Raw genomic sequence first — 25,514 nt, 5'->3', positions numbered from 1 at the left:
TCTGGAAAAGTCTGTATGGGTTGCACTGAACTGACAGCTGGTGGCTTGAGCATTCTGCGATAATCTTCTATTAGCCATATCTTTCAGTTGCATAAGCAGATAGGAGAGCAGGAAAGGATGAAGAACATGCAGGTTATGGTAAGTGGACGTACTGTACAGGCACATCCTTTCACCAGCAACTGCCTGAATAAGGACAATAATCCAAGAACTACCTAAGAGCCAACAGAGAGAGATCAATAAGATGCCCTTTAAAGTTAATAAGTGGGATCTAGTAATGCGACATCTAGTGCTCCCCAGACTTGAGCTATCATGATTTAATACCCATTAATAGATCTATAATCTGTTAATCTGCATTATCGTTTTAAAAGCTGTTTAAATTTGTGATCATAATACCATCCCAAAGTTATTAAACTCACACATTAATTAAGCACTGAATGGAACAATTTTTATTCCCTTTGTTTATTTTAAAGCTTCAGTGAATTATATGCAACGGAAAGAAAAACATTTGGAGAGAAAAAAACCTCTTGAGTCCTTCACTTAACTCAGTGTTATTCTTCCCTATTCTTTATAGTCTAGTTCAATTTTTCCTCTTTGGAATAAAAGAAAGTATTAGGTCCAGTTGGGAAGAAGAGAGGGAAGTCTTGCATTATTTTCACTGACACTAGAGAAAAACCAGTAAATAAACAGATGCATAAAACACATCACTGAGAAGGAACAAAAGGAACTGAAGCGTACAATTTCATTTTAAAACTTTCTTTTTTGTTTCGTAATCGCTTACAACACAATCATATGCATTTTTACTCAGAAGTAAGGCTCATTGCATACAATGGGATTTACTCCACAGCACATATGTTTAGGATACCAGCCATCCCTGTAGTTATATATAATAGTTATTATATATATCTATATCTATACATATCTAAAGCAAGCAAAGAAGCAGCAAGAGGAACCAATATGAAAATGGTGTCCAATTATGGGATGAGTGCCAATAAAAACCTAAAAATGAAAAATAAAATATGAGATGGAGCAAAGGGAAATACAGCAATACCTGGACTACAGGAATATGTCCATGCAACACAGCAAATGTCAGAGCAGTCCAATGGCGGGTCTCGGGGTGGACGGATGGATATTTATGAGGAGTACTGACAACCTATAAACAGATAAAGTAGTTTTCTTTTATAAATGGCTAGATAAAAGCTATATCCAATCAAAACAAACTTGCCAGAATACTGGACACACACCACTATACAGGAAGAAAAGAAAGCATGCAAAAGGCACTCAAGGGGGGAAAACAATTAAAATTTGATAGTAAGAACATACACTTCCTTAACATTCTCCTGTGCCTTTAAATCAGTTATAGTTGTTGTAACTGATTACAGACTGTTGAGAGAAAAAGTTGTAATGATTGTATCTGATTAGGAGGATTCCCAGGTGAAAAACAGGAAAGGGCTCCTGTACCTTTAATAGCTGTGTAGAATAGAGAATTTCAGCAGGTGTTGCTTGTCATTTCAAACAAACAAGCTTTATTTATATACCACTACATATTGAACTAACAGTGTCTAAGTGGTTTACAACTGTAAGCTAATTAACCCCCAAGAATCTGGGTACTCATTTTAGCGATCTCAGAAGGATGCAAGCCTGAGTCAAGCTTGAGCCCTTTCACTGATATTGAACTCACAACCTTATGGTTTTGAGTGAGTGGCTGCAGTACAGGCATTTAACCACTGCACCACCAGAGCTCCTTAAAGTTAAAGGAGCCCTAGCCTATTTTTCACCTGGCAACCCTACTGATTCGTACTAATCATCTGGCAGTGGTTGAGAGGTGAACAATTAATTGTCTAGAGTGGAAATAATAAATTGCATTCCTCACAATCCCAGTCTTCTTGGGTTTCTGAATGGGAATATCAGAAATGGTGAACAACTCTCCCAAAAGACAATTTGGCCACTACGCTACTCTTTACATTCGCTGGTAGGCAGATGAAGGTCAAAGTTGGGTGTGTTTTACAGCATTTTCACTTTGGATATAAAAAGAAAAAGACTCAGCAGCTTGGAACAACATCTTCTATGAACTAACTGCAGACCACCCATTGATAGATCCTCTGTTGCACTTAGCATTCTAAGGTTGATATGTATAGGATTTTTAAAATTCATTCATGAATAAATGATAAACTATAGTTTGGCACTATGTGAAAGGACCTCAGTAATCCTAGGTCTTGAATGGTCCGGTCCTCCTCGCCTTATCGATGCTTCAGTTTCCATTTTAGATTAACTGCAATTCAGTGTGTCTTCCAAACTAACCTTTGTTAATTTTAATTGGTTAGTGGTATAGTCCAGCTGTGTAAACCACTCTTTGAAGTGGACATATTTTCACAAACCTGAGTTAAAAATCAACCAGTTTTTCAGGTATGGCCGATATAGGAAAGTGCAGTTAATATACAATGGAAGCACAAACGCCTGCAGGAGTTGGGGGGTGTGTGTGTATTTCCCTGAAATTCCTACAATGCTGTCTCTGGAGTGTTAATATAAAGTATGGCTCCACACAGGGTTGAGCCAAGTGTTGGGGATCTGCACTGCTATGCATTCCTCACAATCACAATCCCCCAGATGGGACCCTGGAGCCTCTCTCCCCCCACTTGGAACCCCCAGATTGTTTTCCCCTACTTTTCCTTTTAAGAAGCCCTCTTTCCTTCCTAGGGGCTAAGGAGGGCATTTTCACCATCTTTTGGGGACATACTTGACCTTTTGCCCCCCCAACCAGAATGGAAACCAGAAGTCAATTTTCAATCTACTTCCTATCTGAAAAAAAGGTATTTCCTGACCTTGAAAATATGGCAAATCTTTCAAGAAGATTTTGGGTAATTTTGAGCAGTGGTAGTGGTGGAGTGTCCCAGTGACCTCATAAATAACCTTGGAAATAGCATGTGACCCAGACGCCACAATTTCCTCATCCCAGTTTAATGTGAGGTCTTAGTTAACTGCCATTGGACAGTCCTGTATCAGCAACAGATGATGGTTTTAACTTCCTTCAGCACATTTGGGTTAAATGGACATAATGACTAGTCTTCTCAATAATTCTGTTTCTTTCACCACTTGATAGGAAAGAGACCCAAACATGGTTTTAAATGAACTGATTTCCCAAAATATTCCTATGCTTTCATCTTCACCTGACCAATTGGCCTTCAGTCCTAAACAAGCCACAAGCAGCAGGATTTGAGGATTTCTCTGAGTAGCTGTAACTGATAAATCCTGAGTGAAGTCGAAGGCTTTCATGGCCAGCATCCATAGTTGTTTGTGGGTTTTTTCAGGCTATGTTCTGGAAGATGCCAGCCACAGTTGCTGGTGAAAAGTCAGGAATAAACTCTTCCAGAACACGGCCACATAGTCCAAAAAACCCACAAAAAGCTATGATTATTCCTGACTTTGTCAGAGCAGTTGCCACTGCAACTGTGCATTTGTTTCATGTAACAAAGAATGTCCATGAATCGTAACATGCATTCTTATACAAAGCTGCTTTGTAACGTATCAAGTTAAACAAGGAAATTGAAAGGGCAGCATAATATGGGGGGAGGGGTATATATAGTTCTTGTGCTTACTCAGTGTGAAAGCAAATAGAATACTCATCTCTTATGTCTGAGAGAAAAACAATTTCAGGAGTAGAAGTTATTGGATTTAACTGTATTTTGGCCATTTCAGCGCCAGCAGATACATCCTTTTAAAAACAGAGAAATGTCAAAGTTTGAACTGACAATTTGCTACATCTCACAAACTGGGCTCCTGCCTACTATAGTGTATGTCACAACACAAGTGTTATAGTGCCATACAGGAGTATAACTATGGTGTGTGTGTGTGTGTGTGTGTGCACAAAATGGGGACTCCCTTAAAAAAATTCTGCCCCTTCAGATAATTTTTTTTCTTCAGTTCCTAAATTTCTAGCATTGCAATAACTTAAAATTTCAGTTGAGCATTTAGAAATACACTGGTGCCTCGGGTTACGAAATTAATTCGTTCCGCCATTCCTTTCGTAACCCGAAAATTTCGTAACCCGAAAAGGCTTTCCGTTAGCACTGGAAAGCCTATAGCTGCACTTTGCAGCATTTGAATTTCGCGCCGAAATGAATTTCGTAACCCGAAATGAATTTCGTAACCCGAAAAATATTTCGTAACCCGAAACAGTTTTTGCCAATCCAACTTTTTCGTATCCCGGAAATTTCGTAACCCGATCATTTCGTATCCCGAGGCACCAGTGTACTGTATTTTAGGCCTCCAAAGAATTGAGACAGGTGAAGTTACCAAGGGAATGTGAACATAACAAATGTAAGAATTCTAAGTGTGAATAATTTGTAATGTTTCATAGAATCACAGAGTTGGAAAGAGCCTCATGAGCTGTTGAGTACAACCTACTTTTAAATGCAGGATTTCCAGCTAAAGGATCCATAACTGTCCAGCTTTTGGGAGGAGATATCCAGAGAAGGAAATCCCACCACCTCTCTGGGCAGATGGTTTCACTGCTGAACTGCTCTCAGTGTCAAGTAATTCCTTCTAATATTCAATCAAAATTTACTCCCCTGTAACTTCAAACCATTAGACTTGGTCCTACCCTCTGGGCAGCAGGGAAGAAGCCTGCCCCCTTCTCTACCTGAAAGCCCTTGAGTTAGTTAAAGAGGGCAATCATATAAGTCCTAAGTCTTCTCTTTACCAAGCTGAACAAGCCCAGCTTCTTCAGTGTTTCCTCATATGTTTTGTTCTCCATCTCTCTTATCGTCATTGTTGCTCTTCCTAAAATTGTCTATATCCTTCTTAAAATGAGGCACCCAGACCTGGATGCTGTACTCCAGATTTGGTCTGACCAGCACAGAATGTTGCTGGACTATTATTTCCCTTGATCTGAAAATTATGCTTCTATTAATGCAGGTTAAAATAGCATTTGCCTTCTTTGCTACAGCATCACACTGCTGGTTCATGTTTGATCCACAATAATCCCAAATTCTTTTTTGCATCACTCTCTGTAATGCTAGAAATTTGGAATGGGAGGAAAATTTCATGGGGGGGGGGGGAGAGAATTCTTATTGGGCAGCATGCCTTCATTTTCACCCTACTGTAGCTGTATCTCTAGTGCCACAAGACTCGCGTTTTTGTGGGAACAAATTAAAAGCATGAACAGCAAAGGACCAAACTGGACGTTTCATTAATTGTATGTGAGCAATTCAGGTGCACATTTTAAACAATAAGATAGCTGGCAGTGGGAAGAGAAGGAGAGAGAAAAGAGTATTGAAATACATAAAGAGGGGAAGGCCAAATGTGAACTTCCCTCCTCCACTTAACACTGTAAATAATTGCGGGGGGTGTTCATTGGCCATGTAACATATTAATTCCCACCTGCATGTCATTTTTAATAATCAGGACACTTAAATCTTCCCATGTCCATTACTCCCCATAACCATAACACTGTTTAGGAAACCATGCTCTTATCAGCTTGAAGGTGATAAACTGCCTGCTACCATTACACAGGATGAAAAAGCTCTGTGATATACAGCAGCTATTTCATTCTTGGTCCAGCTATTAAATGTATTGATCAGGCAAATCAGCTGTCAGGCAAGCTTCACACACTATATTTATTTTGAATTTCCTGTATCTCTGGTATCAATGCAAAAACAAAACCAGTCACAGCAAGAGAGTATATTCTTTTTTTAAATGACTCTTTTAAAATGCAAAACATATTTATCTTATTTTAATCAGCAGATATATAAATAATTCTGCATTTCTTTTGTTTTTAATAAATTACACCCCACTTACCCCCATCAAGATGGAACCAAAGCATGGCTTAAAGGGGCAAATTTCATAACTAGGGAAGGAGTCTTGTTAAATCAGTGTTAACCCTTCTTTGCTTTTACTATTGGACTTTTGCACACTGCCAAAAGTGATGAGAACATAGTGGGATGTTCCCATCATTATCGTGCAATTGTGCAAAGATTTAACATGCGCCGTCACCATAATTCATTCATTATCCCATGAATAAAGAATAATCCTAGTGACAATTTTCATTGATGGGAAAGTCATGTGAATGAAAAGTGGCACTAGAATTACTCTTTATTCACAGGATAATGACAGAATTATGGCGACGTTGCATGACGTAGTCTGATAATCTTCATGCAATTGCGCAATACTGATGGGAGTATCCTGCTATGCTCCTGTCACTTTTGGCCATGTGTTAAACTTCATATACTTCCAGTGCCAAACATCTCTACTGGCTGGCTGCTTTGGTAAAGTTGGTGGAGATACTAATGCCTACTCAGGTTGAGTTCACATTGCAGAAATAATCCAGGTTGACACCACTTTATTTGCCATGGCTCAATACTATGGAATTCTGGGAATTGTAGCTTGATCGGGCACCAGAGCTCTTTGACAGGGAAGACTAAATGTCTCTCACAACTACAATTTCCAGATGTAAGCTGCATTGCTTCCAATATGGCTTTTCTCCAATAAAAGTGTACAGGAGCCTCCTCAAGCCCTCTGCTTACTAGTTGTGTTGGACTATAGCTTCCATCAGTCCCATACAACCTGGTTAGGTCCTTTGAACTTTTGAGGGCCAACACATTGCCATGATTTTCAGGTCCTCAGGCCTCAAATTATTTGTCTAGAAAAAACATATAAATCATGTGCTCCAGAACTTCCAGGAGGCATAATTAGTCATTTTGGAACATATTTATTTCCTAGGTCTTTTTTTAGATCCACAGGTCTCTCCCCCCCCCCCCCCCCAGAAATGACTTCTGACATTTGCATTTTGAATAAAAGGCCTGGGGTTGTTGCAGCCTGAAATGGCCAATATGGAGGTACAGTACTATTACAGTACTGATATATTTGTGGTAATATCTGAGAATACAGTTAATTGTTTTGGTATAACACATTTACTAACATTGCTAAAGATATCTTGTAGCACCTTTGAGACTAACTGAAAGAAAGAAATTGGTCACTTAGTCTCAAAGATTCTACAAGATCTCTTTATGTACTGATTCTACAGACTAACATGGCTATATTTTTGAATTCTAACTTTGCTAAAGTTTCCATACATAAACCTAAGATAATGGCAACAAGTTCAAACAGAAGAAATGGGACACAAATAGGGAGGGTCAGCCAACTTAACATATTTATGCTTTCAAGAAACTGTAACTAATGGCTACTGGTAGCTACAATATATTATAGGTATACAGTATGTTGATAATTTAGATTGCATACTTAGATTGCATACATAGACACAGCCTGTTTGATGCATGAACTATGTATGTTTTGGTGCAGAAAGGAAAAACAAGATGTTGGGCTTTAACAAATAACACTTATTGCAACAATCATTTACAATACATTCAATGGGATTGATCAAGTTTATCTATAATCTCTGAGTCATATAAAGTTTGCAGCTTTAAAAAAATAATTTAATTAACAACACAGTCCTATGCTACCTACATATGCCTCACAGTGTTTAATAGGGTTTACTCTCACAGAAGTATAAACAGGATAACAGCCATGCAGCACTCTCATATCCAAAGTAAATCCCACTGTGTTCAATAAGAGCTGCTGGGATCACACTTACACCTCCACCACCCCCTTAGTATTTTTTTATTTCACTACCAAGTCCTTTTAGTAATAGTTTTAAGCAGAGCTAGCCCAACATATTTTGCTATTTGAGGCACAATCAATCAATCAATCAATCTTTATTTACTGTCAATAGACCAATCAAGGCATACAATAACATAGATCACATAAATGGAAAAGTTGCATAAAACATAAACCAATATAAAATTGAGAAATTACATTTGAGGCACAAGATTGCATTCATCCTGACCATTCCAGGTGCAAAAATGACTACCAGTTGGATCTTATTTCAGCACCAGTCATGGACAATGTTCTCCACCACACTGAAGACAGCAGGTCAGTTTTGGAGTACAAGAGAGACTAAGAAACACACAAAGACCTCTGTCCAACACTAGGAGCAGTTGAGGAGAAATGCCCAACTCACTCTGGATGGCAGTAGTGCCAGATTTGTCTATATTTGATATTTCATTTTCATACAGTTACATCCTTGACTCTGGAACTCAGCAATGTACCTAACTTTAACATGGTTGCATGTAATAACAAAAAGAGCCTCACCTCAGCATTTAGGTCTGCTCCAGCATCCAACAACATCTGGACCATAGCTTCATCTCCTCTCACACAAGCATACATCAGTGGAGTCATGCCCTGTGTGAACATCAATGTCAATATATTGAAGTGTTTCCAATGGGACAGTTTTGTTTAAAGTTTCTTGTTTAAATACTGTATATCCTTTCAGTAGAAATATATCACATATAACTGACCAAAATCTTTTTATATGTCTTACAAAAATCCCTTCCAACCCAATCTGGATCACATTTAGGTGGAAGTACATCCTGTTAATTCCAATAAGCGGGCAAAATAAGCATGTTTTGGATCAGAGCTTGAAAATGTTATTTTTTAGACTACAGATCTCAGATTCTCCCAGGTAGCATGGGATTCTGGAAGTTGTAACTTATTTTAGACTTATATTTTTATTTTTTTATATTCTGCCTTTTTCCAGCACCAAGCCCAAAGTGGATTACAATGTCAATTAAACATGAATAAACTTAAAGTAGTGTGGAATAGTGGTTTGAATGCTGGACTACAACTCTGGAGACCAGGGTTTGAATCCCTGCTCAGCCACGGAAACCCACTGGATGACTTTGGGCAAGTCTCTCAAACCCCCTCAGGATAAATCTTGCTAAAACACCCATGACAGGGCCACCTTAGAGTCACCATAAATCAGAAATGGCTTGAAGACACAACAACCACAATATAGTAATACAGTAATATTAAGGAACATTTTTAAAATGACTTATAAAAATAGGACTGAATTAAAAACAGTTTAAAAGCATTTAAAATACATTAAATGAATTAAAAGTACAGCACCAACTTGGTGGAATGACTTGGAAAAAATCCATAAAGCAAATAAATCAAACCAAACAAACATAAATGGAGTGTCTGTATCAGACAATCTCACAGTGGGGAGCTGTGCGACTGGAAGTAAGCGCACTCATGTGTTCTTTCACTGAAATCAGATCTTTTGCCCAAGTGAACATTTGAACCAGGAAACTATTGTTATAAAAACAGATGTGGTATATTTTAAAAAACTATGTTTTAAGATTATTTTACAAAAATCCATTGTTAGATTTTTTTAAAAAGGAAAGTCGCCTTTTGTTCCTCAAGATGAGTTTAAATCCCACAAAGTCAAGGCTTCACTCTATTATTTCTTTCTTGTAAAAAGAAAAAGGAAATCAGAATATTGGGCTTCATTGTGTGAAAATGTACCTCCAACAAATTTATCTGCTTCTTTTTGACAAGTTAGACTCAGACATTTTTAGATTTGTTGCCAATATTGTTAATGGTTGGAGAAGCTGGTACTTTTGTATTTTCCTCCATGGTACACAGTGACTTAATTTTAAATGAAATGCCAGACAGCAGTGTCGAGAGTTGCTAGCTCTAGGGAAATGCTGCCCTGTTTGGAAGAAAACTAGATTAACTGACCCTTTGCTACAGAGTCTCCTGGCTGCAAATTTGTATTAATCTGAAATACCCACTGCAACTGATCAACATATCCCTTGTGATTAGTGTTACTTTGACAATGGTATTAGTCACAGCTGCAGTCAAGAAAGGATGGTTAAGTGCAGCACAAGAGTCAGAGGTGTGGGGGTGGGAGGAGAAAAGCAGTTCCTTAAATGCAAAGGATGCCAGCAGCATACCCTCCAACTGTCCCACTTTTGCAGGGGCAGTTACAGGTAATCTTCTGTCATCCCACTTTTTCAGCTGCTTGTAAAATGTCCCAGTTTCTCTACATCCCACTTTTTCCTTTTGTCCTCACCTCACTTTGATTACTGCAAGCTGAATTCAAAGTTCAAAAGTAGTTTGCATTCAGTGATGAGTGTGCCTACACTGTAGAAAGAATCCAGTTTCCCACCCTTGTAAATCCCAGGATATGACAACACTGAGCCATGGAAGTGAAAGTGGTGTCAAACTGCATTATTTCTACAGTTTGGGCTGTACCCCTGATGCAGAAATAATGCAGTCTGACACCACTTTCACTGCCATGGCTCAATGCGATCAAATCCTGGGATTTGTAGTTTACTGTGACAGCAGAACTCTGCAAAAGAAGGCTAAATATCACACAGAATTACAAATAGCTGAAACCCATAGTATTCAACCATGCAATTTAAGTGGTGTCAAACTGGATTATTTCTCTAGTGTGGATATAATCGTAGATGCACACCAAGTCAGCAAAGGAAAGAGAAGAAGAGAGGGGAATTTTGCCCCTCCCAGAGAGTCCTCTTCTCCTAGGTTGCATGTTCTTCATCATTAATAACTTTTGTTATCTTGACACACTTTCAGTAGTGCTTGGCCAAAGGTGTCCCAGTGTAAGGTTTGCAGAGACAGAGAGAATAGGCGAATGTGGTGAAGTACTCTACCCTTCTACAACCTGGCACCCCCATGTTTTCTGGACTATAGCTCCCATCTTTCCTCTACTAGGCTGATGGGAGCTATAGTCCAAAATATCTGAATGAGAAAAACATTGGAATAATGCATTTGTGTGTGAAAATTAATTAGACCGTTAGTTGCCAACAAAAAATAGCTGAGAAAATTAATCAAAAACCAACCTTATCTATAGTGGGAGGATTTTTTTCTTTTGTTTTGCTCTATTATTATTATTATTATTATTACATTTTTCACAATTTAATTTTTTTTGGGGGGGGGAGAAGATATGGGTCTTTTTAACAAACAAAAACAACAAATTTTAGTTCTTACCTGCCTCTCCCCAAGGCTCATGGTGGGGTACAACATAGAATAAAACACAGAAAAATATTTAAACACCTTAATAGGTTTTGAATTATTGTACCTGGTCACTCATGCTGTTAATTCCATCGGGCCCTAGTAACGAGATGGCCTGCTTGACCAGATCTGTGCGTCCACAGGTCAGCATTCGGAACCCCAGATCCTGCTTGAATTTTGCTTCTGTAGCTACTGCATCCAATTTCCGAGAAGCACAGAAGCAGTCATCGATTCTGCAAATTCGAAAACACAGTTACACCAGGAAACACTCTCAAAAGCAGTTTTCATTGTTCATTTCAGCACAGACATGTTTTGTTTGTGAATGACATACAGCACCATTGGTACAAACAACCTGTATTAAAATCTGTCAAGGAGGATTTGGAAACAAAAGCTGTCCTCCTGACAATAGCTATTACTAACAGCATTGAGCTATGGCTGTTAAAGTGATGTCAAATTGAATTAATTCTGCAGTGCAGATGCAGTCGGAGTCAGAAGCAATTTCAGGTGGAATCAGAGTGAGAGAAAAAAATGTTCCAACTTCTACTTTTATTAAAAAATAAAAACTTATAACATTAAATGCTTTGTTTATAGTATATTTACTTTCATGGGAGCTTAGGAAACTTTTCTTGTTCAGAAATTTTAATCAAATAAATATATTTTGTATTCAGTCTATGTATCCTGATAATTCACATGGAGGTGATGAAATGCCTTGTGTTATTATTTTACTACAGTACATTTGTTATTATTAATTAACTTATATTTATCAATTTTGAAAGAATTGGAGTTGGGCGATAGAAAAATAAAATGATTCCACAGCCTACACCCAAGCACTTATCAGGAGGTAAAAATAAAAAATAAAAATTGGCTAAAACCAATGGGTGGAATTTGATTGTTATCATTATTTATTTTATTAGTATCTAGCCTTTCTCACAGTCTGGGACCCAAAGTAGCACAGAACAGATTAAAACAAAGTACAGTTAAAAGCAATGGTTGTAATAAAAAAGGGATTAAAACAATTAAATAGAGTTAATAACTGAAAAAACTGAAAACTGAAACAGTTCAAAAGCATTTAAAATATACTGTAATAATATGAATAAAAAGTATAGCACACCCCCTTAATTGACTTAGTGCAAAACTTGTCTAAATGAAAAGGTCTTGGCTTGCCATCAGGAGATCACAGAGAGGCAAGCCTGGTTTCCTGTGGAAGAAACTTCTACAGCCTAGGAGCAGCTACTGAGTTGTTCAAAGTCATTCTACCTCTGATGGTGTTGGGAAGAAGAGAAAATCCTCGCCCAACAATCCTAAAATGCTGACTGGCTCATATGGAGAAATATAGCATTTTAGATAGTCTGGACTAATGCCCTAAGTCATAATAAGCACTGAGTTGTGCCCCAAAATAGACATTATAGGAAATGTCCTAACAATATGCATGGCTTAACAGCAAAACATCTGCCTCAGGATATGGTATACCCTCACCTGAGACCTTTAAGCATAATCTAGACAGTCATTAGGAATAGTGCTGTAGTACTATACTAGATCCTGCATTATTGAATGATCACCTAGGTTCCTTCCAGCAATTCTGCCTCTGCTAGTGACATGACATGACATGTTAGGACTGCCAGCCTATTCAGGTTCTAACTGGGGACCATCACCTTAGCTTTCATCTGCTGCTTCTTTGTCCAGGGAAGCCTTCTCCAGGTGGGATAATCATATTCTGTACACACAATTACATCTCTAGATGTGGGCATTTTTATACCTTACAAAAAATTACGATTCTCATCAGGAATCATAAAATACAGCTAGCCCTCCTTATCCACAGATTTTGTATCCATGGATTCAAGCATCCACAGGTTGAAAATATTCAGAAAAAAACATAAATTCCAAATAGCAAAGCTTGATTTTCCATTTTATATAAGAGACACCATTTTGTTATGCCATTGGATTGAATAAGATTTGAGCATCCATGGATTTTGTTATCCATGGGGGGTCCTAAACCCCAGTGGATAACAAGGGCCCATTGTAGCTCACAACCCTCAATGGAACTAAAAAATATCCCACAAATACACCCACATTATGGCCATGACCCTATTCAGTGCAGAGAAGCTGTTTCCTCTGAGGGGTCTTTGCAGTCAAGGCATGAGGGAGCTGGTCAGCTGGGAAATCTTCCAAGCCATATTTCCTATATTGCTCGTAGCATTTTGAACAATAGTTAAGGAGCTAGTTGGCTCTGCATGGAGCCAACCTCTGGTGGGAGATGTGCATCAGGTGGCTGTCTTCTTTTCTGACAGCAGCATCACATACATGTTGAGGGTGCCCAGGGTCACCTTCCACAATAATTTCTACCACTACTCTTCTGTTTGTATGAGAAGGTTCTAGATACTTCTTTCTGCTCATATCAAAGCTCACATCAGAGCCCACTGTATGACAGGTTTGAATCAGTCCTAGCCTCCAACTTGTTTTTTTTTTTAATTCTAATGCATGACTATTAAAAGAGTGAGTGAATTCCAACACTGCATCCTCCCTCCCTACAAAGCATTCTTTCCTCTTCCCTTCATTCTGCTTAACACATGTATTGGCAAGCATTACCTAATGAGCTATTTTGTTTAAGCAAGGTTTGAATCCAATTAAGTAATGCAATTGGTCAGATGATTAATTTACTGGTTAATTTGTTCCACAAAGGGACAGCAGAGGGACACTGTGCAAAGCTACAGCCTTTCCCAGTCAGCTATGGCCCAAGAAATATACATTGTTGAAGAAGCCATGATATATACTGTATAGTGAAGTGTCTACAAGGAAGGCCTAAAGGAACCAACATCAACCTATAGGACTACATGTATCAAGAGTGCCTGTTGAGGTAATGAGGTGTGAAATTGCTAATGCAAAAGAAAACCTGTTTCTAGGAGTGAATTAGAAAGTTGGCCAGTGCAAATAAAGCTAAACTGACCAAATACATTTGCTCAGATTTACAGATCTCTTTCTAGAAATTATTTGGAGATGGTGAAATCTCTCCCTTCTGTACTCACAAAGAAAGAAAAAGGGAGAGACTGGGGGTAGAAAGGAGGGTGGCTGGCAGCTTGCTACAGCTATGTCTCCAAAGATAATACCAGTCTTTTGCGAGAAATGCATTTATCTTGGCAAGATAGCTTCCTGACATCAAGAAACTGCAAAAATTCTATTCCAGCCATCTCATATATATACATCTCAGTCTGTTATTTTACTCTGTATTTATTTTATTCATTTATTTAAAATTATTTTTAGATTGCCCTTGGGGTAAAATTCCATGAAGGCAAGTTGCCAGTTAGCCACTAAATTAGATGACTGGGCTTGGTTTTAGTATTTTTGTGTTTTTTATTTCTTAAGAAAAGTGCATTTCAAGTTCCGCTTGCTTCATGAATGATGAAAACAGAATTGGACATTTAGTGTTTTGTAGTATTGGGCATGGACTAGATTTGGGAAAGCAGTTTTAATCCATGAAGCTCACTTTTTGACCCTGAATAAATCATTATCTCTCAAGCTATCCCACTGGATTGTTTTGAAGATTGAATGGGATAACCCAGAATGTTCCATTCTGCACTCAATGGATAGGACTGAATACAGCAAACATAGGTAAACTTCCAGTCTTCTGTCAGACGAGTGATGTATCAATTCTCAATAACAAAACAAAAGTTTTAATAGCCTTATGTTCTTCTTCTTCCCTTGGTAAGCAATTCTGAAATGCTTCCCACAGCCAGAATCTTCTTCTACCATCCATATTTCACACCACACTCAAATTCTTCACCTACAAAACTTCCAGTGCTGTGTTTCACATAAATTATCCAAATGGAGATGTTCCTGTCTACTTTTGACAAGCACCATTTCTCTTAAATCTTGAGCATAATTCATTCCCATCACCTCTGCTATAGTATGACTGAAAAGTAACACAAAAATATGGACCAAACAAATAAATATCCTTGCTACTTCATCCTTTTTAAAACCCGGAGATGGTAGGAATTGACTTTGGGACCACTGAAAATTCACCCCCTTGAGTCAATTTCAGGATGTTTGTATATTGTAATAAATGTTTTTAAATAGGATAGGATTTAAATGTTTTTAAACAAGATAGTTATTAGAATTATTGTTGCATTGCTGATTTGTACATTTTGATTGTAATCCCGCTTTGATCCGCCGGGAGAGGTGGGAAAACATAAATATAACCTATTATTATTATTATTATTATTATTATTATTATTATTATCATTCACATGATTCCTCCCCACCTCAATTTTTAAAAATTTTATCTTAATTTTTTTACAGGAGTTTTAGGGAGAAAGATATTGGGTTACGCAAATCATGCATCAGTTAGAGTGTTATCAATGGATAATATCCATGTGTGAAAAGCTATCACACATTAATCAGCCCAGCCAAGGTACACATCACTTCAAACCTGCACTATCTTTATAATAAAGGCTATTTGTGTATTCAGCAGTGAATCATCCAATGACTAGCCATGACCTGAAGGCAACAACAAAAGGCAACAACAAAATTTACTCATCCAGTGTATAGTGCTAGACAAGGACTCTGTATTGGATTCAGACTAAGGGCAATCAGGGTTTAAATCCCACTTAGTCATGGAAACTCCCTGGGTGACCTTGGATAAATCACATTCTCTCAGGCCTGTTACAGACAGCCAAAATAAAGCTGCTTCGAGTCACAGTGGAGGTATGGTGTTTCAATGATGCATGTGTCCTAAGAGTCCAGAAGCCACACCAAAGCCACGCTCCAGTCCTTAGGGTTGGAGCATGGCTTTGGCGCGACTTCTGGACTCTTAGGGCGCATGCATCATTGAAACACCATACCTCCACTGTGACTCGAAGCAGCTTTATTTTGGCTGTCTGTAACAGGCCTCAGTTTTACAGGAAAGCAGTACTAAACCTCCTCTGAATAAATCCTGCCAAGAAAACCCTGGGATAGGGTTGCCTAAGTTAAAGTCAACCTGAAGGCACATAACAATAACAAACCCCTAAGATTCCCTAAGTGGGAGCAGAAGATTTGGCTGAATACATTAGATCAGGAAAATGGTATGTGCCCCCCTCCCAGAGTAAACCCACTGCCCTAAATGCTTATCCAGTTCAGGAGCCTTAGAATAAAATGAAAAACATCAAGCTATCAAATGATGAACTACCTGTGTCTTAAGCAATTAGGCTCTGAGTATGCATGACATGAACACCAGGATATAAGAGAGGACCAAAATACATATACTTCATCTTATGCACTAAAATATTAAAGTGCAAAGTGAACTACAGAGAGGAGCTTACATGTCAATAACTCCTCATTAGTAGTGTTAGATGCTGTGTTAGGAAAAGCAGATGAGATTCCCACCAGGAAACCTGCACATGACCTTATAAGTATTCAAATCATCTCCATCCTCAGGAATCATCAGTACCAGGGGACTGCTGGGTTTTGTCAGTGAGTTTGTTTGCAGCCACATGCTGGGCTGGCTCCCCCCCCCCCCCAACATAATTATTGCAGCAGTCATGGCTGGAATGAGAGGATTAGTCAAAATCTGGGAGGAGTACAAGGACACTCAAGGAGAGAAGTATATGAAAGGGGTGCTGTATCTAACTAGATGGGGAAAACATGTACTATTTCACTCTGTAAAAACCTCTTGCTTCTCTGTGTATATAAATGAAAGTGGGGTTGTAAATGCTTCCTTCCCTGGATAGTAATTGTTGTTTTTTTTAATCCACTTCTTCCTAATCCTGGAAAAGTTGTTTAGAACTACAAGTCCAAGAATCCCCAGTCAGCATGGTCAATGCATACTGGAAAGTTGCAGTTGGCCAGAGATCCCAGGCACATATGCTGTAAGCACAGAAAGTAGCCTGCATATGTGTGTGTGTGTGTACACACACACACACACACACACACACACATATATAAAAACATGTGCTGTGTTATTAAGCAGGAATGGCCCCAATTACTACTTCGATGGGAGACTGCCAATGAATACCAGGTGCTATAGGCTATAATTCAGAGGAAGGAACTGACAAAACCACTTCCTTGACTAAGAAAACCCTATGAAATTCATGGGGTCTCCACAGGTGCGATAGGCGACTTGAAGGCACATAAACACACGTGGTTCACATGCTGTTTCTTGCAAGCTTTTACCATTCCAAATTTGTGCAAAATCCCACTCATCCTCCCCACCTAAGAAGGAGGAGCCCAAAAAAGACAAAGGGTACTGTGTCAATTGACAACCATGCCAGGGACTTCCACAGAGAAGGGGCTCCATGTAACATTCAGAAATGTGTGTACTGTGGAGAAAGCAAATATATATGATTAACTTGCTCTCATAACTCTGGAAACTGAGGGTCATCCAATGAAATAGAACAGCACACAGTTCAAACAGAAACACTATTTCACATAGCACAGATTTTATGGATTTGTTGCTACAACACATGGTTAAAAGCCTACTAGCTTAAGCTCTTTTAAAAGGCCCAATTAGACGAGAAAGTAACCAAAGCCTCTGAAAACATTTGGGAATGGACAAGAGGGAGCAGAGTCTTCCCTCTCATGGTAACCAATCAGGTGATGGACTGGTCTCCAATTCCTTTCCCATCTGGTAATACAACCGTTCTCTGTTCCAGGTACCACCTGCCATGTTCCTCAAGGCATGTTCCACAAAAGTGGGAGAGAACTACTGCTTTCCTATGCTGCTTGGAATCTTCCTAGAAATAAAAATATAGCAAACCACCTCATACCAAATCAAACCATTGGTTCATCTAGCTCTGTATTATTTGAACCAACTGGCACTGGCTCTCTAGGGTGTTTTGTGTTTAATTGTCAATCAATAGTTTTCCTTAGTCCTTCCTGGAGACTGTGTGGACTGCACCTGTGAATATCTAAATACAAAGCATGTGCAGTACTAATAATATAAGTCCTCCAAAAATGTACCCAAACAATTTATCCAAATTGTTTCTGTATGGAATATAAGACCACCTCATTGGACAATCTAGCTCACTACAATCTACCCTGGCTGGCAGCAAACCTCCAAACTATTTCTAATCACCTGTTACTGTACCTGTTTTTTTAGCAGAAGATGTTAAGAAGCATGTTTGTAAGTCACATGCTCTGCTGCTGAATTATACCATCTCCCTCTCCTTCTGGTGAGCCACTACAGTATTTGATACATGATACCAGCCTATCTAATAACGGCGTAGATCAGTGATGGCAAACCTTTCTGGGGCCACGTGCCTGAACTAAAATTTTTTCTGGCACCAGGTACCACTGGTGGAGCGCCCGTCGCTCCTCCTCCTGCGCATTTCCTGACCCCCAGCTATCTCTCTGGAGGCAGCTGGGAAAGTTCCCTGCAGAGGAGCAATGGGTGCACGCCTATGGTTCCTTCTCCCCAGCACCCTTTTCCTGGCTTCCAGCTGTCTCCAAGAGACATCTGAAAGCCAGGAAATGGCAGGGAGTAGGAGCAATGGGCATGCATGCATGTTCTTCCTCCCTGACCTGTGCCAGACTTCATTCTTTTTGCTTCATTCAGCAGAGCTCTTGTGTGCCTAAATCTCCAAACCTTGCTTGTTAAATGGTTGCCCTGCCTCCATCCCATGTTCTAACCATTCCTTTTCTGCACTACTAGCCACCCCAAATGAATCCACAGCAAGTATCTATTTTTATATAATGTGCTAGGAACGAGTACTATATTTGTGCCCATTAGCTATAATTTCTGTTTTCCCCCCCTTCCTGGAAACCTGTCATGGATCAGCAGCTAATGGTTTGTGGACCAACACTGGTCCATGGCCCATCACCTTGCATAGCAGTGATTCAGTCTAAGCCCCTGCCAATGTAAAATCTACAGGAAAAGCATCTCTCAGATGACCACCCAACTTCTGTTTAGAGACCTCCAAACAAAGAAGAGTTTACCACCTTCCATGGTGATCTACTTCATCGTCAAAGAGCTGTCAGGAGGTTCTTCCTTGCTTAGCCAGTCTCAATTGATCTGAATGCAATGGTTTGCCTCCTACCTTCTGAAGCAGCAGGAAACAAATCATCATTTATATGACAGCATTTCAAATATCTAAAGATGACTAACGTATCTAAGTATGGCAATGAATCAAATTTAAAGTAAATTCATTGAAATAAATGGAACCTACATCAATTACAACTAAGGGCCAAAACATACTGCAGAAATAATCCATTTTGAGACTATTTTAACTGCCCTGGCTCGATGCTAGGGCATTCTGGAAACTGCAGTATGTGAGATATTGAGCCTTCTCTGTTAGAGAGCTCTGGTACCACAACAACCCCAAAATTCCCTAGCACTGAGCCAGGGCAGTTATAGTGGTCTCAAGATGGATTATTTCTGCAGTCTGTTTTGGTCCTAACTTACTTGAAATCTCAGTTTCACTGATTTCAGCAAGTCTACTATGAGAATGAGTAGTTATGCACTAAAACCATAGCTAAGATTTGTTCAGGTTGGTAGTGAAGAATGGAAGTGTATCATGGGGGTGATGCTAGAGATGGATAATCAGTGTGATGCAATGGTTTAAGTGGGATTCAGGAGACCAAGTTTCAAATCATAGCTGAGCCATGGAAACCCACTGAGTAAACCCATTGAAAGTCACATTCTTTCAGCCTCTGAAGAAGACAATGGCAAACCTCCTGTTAATAAATCTTGCTCCCCCCCCCAATTACATAATAGTGTTGCCACAAGTCAGAGTCAATTCGAAGGCACATAGCAACATCAGAATAGTGATGACTGTAATTTTTTTAAAATTAAAAAAGCAGTACCACTGGCCCTCCATGGATATTTTTTTTTTAAATATTCATACATATACATATACATATACATATACATATACATATATATATATACATTCATTCCAAATAGCAAGCCTTGATTTTGCCATTTTATATAAGGGACATTATTTTACTATGCTGCTGCATTTAATGGGACTTGAGCATCCACAGATTTTGCTATCCATAGGGGTTCCTGAAGCCAAACCCAAATGGATAACAAGGGCCCACTGTATTATAGGTTATAGAGAAGGGAAGATGAATCTCCAACCTTTACTGTTTCCTCATCCAATCTACAAAGGATCTAGGGAAATTCTGCTTCCTTTTTCATGCCCTGTCTGTTGGTACACAAATTCCCTTGTGTGCCATTTACCTCCCTATTTGGGAGGGTTTGCAATGGAGATGTGAAAGTTCAGAAAAAAAATAAAACAAAACAAAACTGTTGGGGGAAAATGAGGAAAGAATGACCTTGCAGCTCCATTTGTAACTCATTCTCCCTCTTACACACAATTAAAAATATATTGAAAAAAAATAAATGAAAAGGGGGAGATGGGAATATGCCCTTTTAAAATGAAGAACACATATTTAAGACAAAGTGTTCATATAATAACACCCCCACATTATTTCTAAAAGCTATGTAGCAAGTACACTTTAATGTAAGGCTATGTATAGTATCTCACTTCATTGCAATTCCTAGTTTTAGTTTTTTACCTCCTCAGTTCTGTCTATGGGGGTGAGTGCTTTATGTCTGCTTGGCACTACAGAGTATTAGAGAACACAGAATTTTCTGTGTTGCACTTATGTTGATTGTCTCTTCAGTTTTTATTGGGCTGCTTTCTTGCCAGTTCTTCATAAAGTGGCACAAACAAAGTGGTTCCCCATAGTTCAGGCATTCCTTACACAACTTGTAGCTCTAATTGTAACACACACAAGAAAAATAGTACTTTTAATTTGTCAAACTTTATATTTTTATGTACAGCCAAGTTACCTGACTTGGTTGTGCAAAATATTAGTTATGAAATAAAAACTTTGCTAAAACATGTTGAACTGCTGCTCTTTTTGTTTTGTTTTGTTTTTTGGTGGTGTAGGTACCTATCCCTATTCTTTCCATGTTGTTTCTACCCCTGGTACCAAAGTTTCTGTTGAAGTAAAACTCAGGTATACATCTAGTTTATTAATTTATACCTGTGTACCCCCTGTAAAATGTAGCTGAATGAGGCACAATTATTCCATGTGGAAACAATATTACATGGAACAAGTATATTTTCTGAAATTAATATTTCGAAATCAGCTTTGCGGGTGGAGTAAGACACCAATTCACATCAAAAATCTCATATCTAAGCCCCATTTGGAGAATGAAATTTAAATGGTTATAATGCTGCAGTTTTACTAGCTACCACTGGAGGTCTTCAGATTAGGATTTTGGAACAAAATATTACAGAGACTTCAGAGTGCTCAAACAGATCTCAAAACAACCATGTAAGGTAGGTAAGTTATGTGCCCAGGGCTACTTTCCAGATGAAGAAGCAGATGAACACCTGGGTTTCTGAGATCTAGAGTCAACACTCTAACCCTGTGATGATGAACCTATGGCACATGTGCCAGAGCTGTCACACAATGCCATTTCCCACGGCACGCAGTGGAGCGAGGAAGAGAAAGAGGTGTGCTTCACTTCCTCCTCCTTCCCGACCCTCCCCAGCCTCCACTTGTCCCTCTGGAGGCAACTGAAGACCAGGAACGGCCCAGGGGGAGGAAGAGGTTAAAGAAGCATGCGCCTGTTCCTCTTCTTCCTCCCTTACTCCCTCCCCCGGGCCTTCAGCAGTCGCTGTAGAGGCAGCTGAAGGCCCAAGAGGGCGGTGGGAGGAAGAAGCCCCACTCCAGAAGTCCCACCCCTGGAGGGTGGAAGTCCCACCCCTGGCACCAGGTAACACTTGGTGCCAGAAGACCTTTTAGTTTGGGCACTCAGCCCCTGAAAGGTTCTCCATCACTGCTCTAAACAATCCTCTTGGAAATCAAGCACTGTCTACAGAGAAACTTCCAGTAAAGCATTAAACCAGATTAATAGAAGCAAAGATTCAACACAATAGAGACGACTGCATACTAATGGCATCCACAGGTGCAGATACATTGTACTGAATTAGTGACAACAAGTGAGAGTATTAGTCTCAATGGCCACATAGCTTGGAGGAGTACATAGAGAGCTCCTTGCAAGTCATGCACTGGGGATCTTTGTTCTGTCTCATGGCACTAAGATCTTCTGAAATTAGCTGTGTGGCTGTTTAAATCCCAGGAGGGTTTATTAACTGATGCTTTTCCTCATGAAGAAGAAAAAAAAGCCACATTTACAAAGTGGAAAGCACATTTCATACCTTGGCACTGCATTTGTCCATCCAGCTGCTCCAAGCTACTGTTTACTCTGGCCAGCAACAACTCTCTGGCAGATGTACCACCTGAGCCTCTGTAACTGATAACACTTGCAATCTTCTGTGTGAAAAATATTTGGTCTACTAATGATCCCCTCTGCCTAGCATTTAATAGAGCCTGGATGTAATGCATTAAAAGTATATATTAGAGCAATGCAAGCCAATGTCATCACTTTAAAAACAACATTAACACAGTGGAGATTCTTTTGGCAGAGAGTAACAAAATGACCTTTGTTACTTCCAAACTATTTTTGAAGCTCATTTTGGGAGTTTGGAAACATTAATTTGTATTTCTGTTTGCAGTTTTATATTTCTAATATTTTAATAATAGTAATTTGAAAGTAATGTGACAGTTCAGCATTACTAATGAGGAGTGTAGCGTGTGTGTGTGTGTGTGTGTGTGTGTGTGTGTATGCATGCCTGCAACACGGCAAATTACTTTCCACAACATAATGTAAAAGCAATTGCTAATGTGTTAGCTTTTTCACTATTTTTTTCAAGCTCTGCTATTTAGCATCTTAAAAACTGATAAACGTTACATATTTTGAGCTCTTACAGCCTCCTATACATTTATGAGAGGCATTAAGCGCATGTTGCCCTCCAGATATCACTGGGATTACAACTCCCACCATGTGTAAAAACTGGTCAAGCTGGATGGTCTAATGTCTAACAACCTTTGGAGGGCCACAGGTTTTCCAGATGTGTATTACAAGCAATGTCTGATCTTGGGTGATTATCATCATTATAATTTCAAGACTGACAATCTAAGATTAAATATGTGAATTTCTAAAAGCTCAGCAATATGACACTGAATTATGATTGCCATCTAATTAAGACTGTCAGTAGCCACCAGCACATATTGTATAAATGGTCTATACAGCAGTGGCTGACAGCATTCACGCAATTTGCCTTGGATTGTCAACAATATCCATATGTGAATGGTGAATACAGAAAAAAAAACCAGCATATTAGAGTGCACAACGCATAAGAATTGAAGTCATAAAGGTTGTATCCTTGAAGAAGACTGCTTTTTGAAGTGATGTCCAGAATACTTAAAACACACACACACACACACACACACACACACACACACACACACACACACACACACAGAGGCTGTTTTCACAATGATGCCAAGAATTACACTCACTCAAGCCTTTAGCAATGTTGCTGAAGTGTGTCCTAGCTGCAATTTGGTACAGACCTGGAAGTTCTGGTTATGGCAGAATGTTTTGCAGATCAGTGTGGCATTTATTGAAATCCACAACTGATTTCACATATTTTGAGAGCTTTCCCAGTCACCATGCTAGACCTTTAAAATGGCTGCCAAAACTGAGCAGCAGGAAGCTGTCTAAGATGAGCTGGGAGATAACCAGCAAAATCTCTTGAAAAGTCAACTAACAATACTATCCTGGAATTAACTCTGAAAAGTATGCTGTAGGGGTATGCAATGATACCCCACTGTATATCCTTCAAATCTACTTCTATAAACCCATATACTGTATATATAATAATGAATATGCATGAATCTTCATCATTCATAACAAAAATAATGTATTCACAATTTATATATGACATCCAGTAATACATATACAAAAAATAACAAAGATGTGATTATCAATAATTTACAGTAAATAGTGGTTTGAGCTTTGTACTAGGACACTGGGAGACCAGAGTTCGAATCCCGGTTCGGCCATGAAACCTACTGGGTGACCTTGGGCAAGTTATATTCTGAGCCTCAGAAGGTGGTAATGGCAAACCCCCTCTGAAGAAACTTGCCAAGAAAATTCCATGGATCGATCACCTTAGGGTCACCATAAATCAGAAACAACTCAAAGACACACAACATCAAAAATATGAAACATATAAATAATATTTTATTGTTATAGATGGTTGCTGTAAATCACTGATCATCACATTTTTGCTGGGGTTTTTATGTCTTATATATGAATTGTGAATACTTTTTTTTATGAATAAGCAAAATATATGTAAAGTCACTATTGGTTTATAGAAATAAATTTGCAAGATATACATTGGAGTATCACTGTATACTCCTACAGAGTACTTTTCAGATTTAGTTCCAGGACAGTTAGCCCAGAAGCACAAAAGTAGCTCATGACAAGCAATCATGGGTTCCACCAGGAGGAAGGACTAAAGAGGAAACCATGACACAAACTCAAAGAACAACCAAAGGATAGAGGGCAAGGATATAGATGGTCTATAATCCAGGAAAAACTTACATGTTTATAGCCATAGTCTTATATGGATCAGTGGTCCATAGATCTCAGTACTGTTTGCGCTATCAGGAGAAGCTGTCCAGAACTGCAGACAACAGTAATCTCCAGCTATGCCTGTAAATGGCAGGGACAGAACTGGGAACCTTCTGACTCTGAGCGTGAAGCAGATGCTTTAGAAATCTACCCAAAATTTGGAGAAGTTATTTTTGGACTATAGCTCCTAGAATCCCTCAGCCACCATGTCCATTGGAGTTTGCCTAAGCTCCCCTGGAAGAATGTGTACATATCTGTTTTTGAATGCCTCATTGTAAGGTAGAGGTGGGAACCGTAAGCTTTCCAAATATTTTAGAGCTACAGCTCTCATATTCCATTACCTTTGGCTATGCTGGCTGAGACTTCTGGAAGTTGAAGTCACTGAAAGGCCTAAGGTTCATCACCCCTGATGTAAAGGTGAGTAAATAATACCTGAAATAGGAAATCATTTTATATGCTACATCCCATTTGAATAAACCAATGTCTACTGAAAATAAAATTTAAAAAAGTTTTACTGAATTGTCAAATAAATGTGTTAAGGTATATAAAAAGTAGAGCAAGAGCGGGGCAGGAAAAAAACATGTCATTGATACATTTGCAAGAGCAATCTTACAAAAATATATAGAGGCATCCAAAAACAAGGGATGTTTCTTATCTCCATTTGGAAATTTAACACTGAAAAAAGGGACAACCCATTAATCTAAGAGACCTCATAAAATAAGGGACTTCATGAAAGCTAATCATTAATGCCACACTCTCATAGCTAGTCAGCTGCACACAAAATGGTTCATGCTACTGAATAGTCTGAGAAGCACAGACTTCTTTTTTCCGGTACAGCAAGAAACATCAGAATCTGCTAACACACAGGTTGCTATAGCAAGAGATATGCATACCATCCTTTTGCAACTGATTGTGAAGGTGCTGGAGGGGGGGGGTGCATTTGGGGTTGAATTCACATGCTCTCCAAGGGGGAGCCTGAAGACTGTTGGCTTCGCTCTGGTCTGAAGCTACTAAGCAATCAGATGACTAATTTTTGCCTTGGCATGCTTACAATGCTGAAGCATAAGTCATCCTATATAAACAGTGGGGGGAAAAATAAAGGATTTGTTTTCCTTCTGTAATGAAGGATCTGGGTTTTTTTTACCTCCACATATTGTGAGGGCAACTGCAATAACCC

The 25,514-nt window shown here is 39.0% G+C and overlaps 1 protein-coding gene across 2 annotated transcripts in view; it reads right to left on the bottom strand.

The window, feature by feature from the left end:
- The window catches only part of BTBD11 (BTB domain containing 11), a 279,566-nt gene that overhangs the window by 39,507 nt on the left and 214,545 nt on the right, over nt 1-25,514 (bottom strand). For both annotated transcript variants that reach the window (XM_042470071.1, XM_042470073.1), the window contains exons 5-7: nt 10,934-11,099; nt 8,143-8,232; nt 1,049-1,150 (exon numbers count right to left, since the gene is read on the bottom strand). In XM_042470071.1, coding sequence (XP_042326005.1) covers nt 1,049-1,150; nt 8,143-8,232; nt 10,934-11,099 — 358 coding nt within the window. The remainder of the gene's footprint in view (nt 1-1,048; nt 1,151-8,142; nt 8,233-10,933; nt 11,100-25,514) is intronic.

The sequence above is a fragment of the Sceloporus undulatus genome, chromosome 5, assembly GCF_019175285.1.
Source record: "Sceloporus undulatus isolate JIND9_A2432 ecotype Alabama chromosome 5, SceUnd_v1.1, whole genome shotgun sequence".
Taxonomy (NCBI): domain Eukaryota; kingdom Metazoa; phylum Chordata; class Lepidosauria; order Squamata; family Phrynosomatidae; genus Sceloporus; species Sceloporus undulatus.
This window is presented reverse-complemented; position numbering and strand designations above follow the sequence as displayed.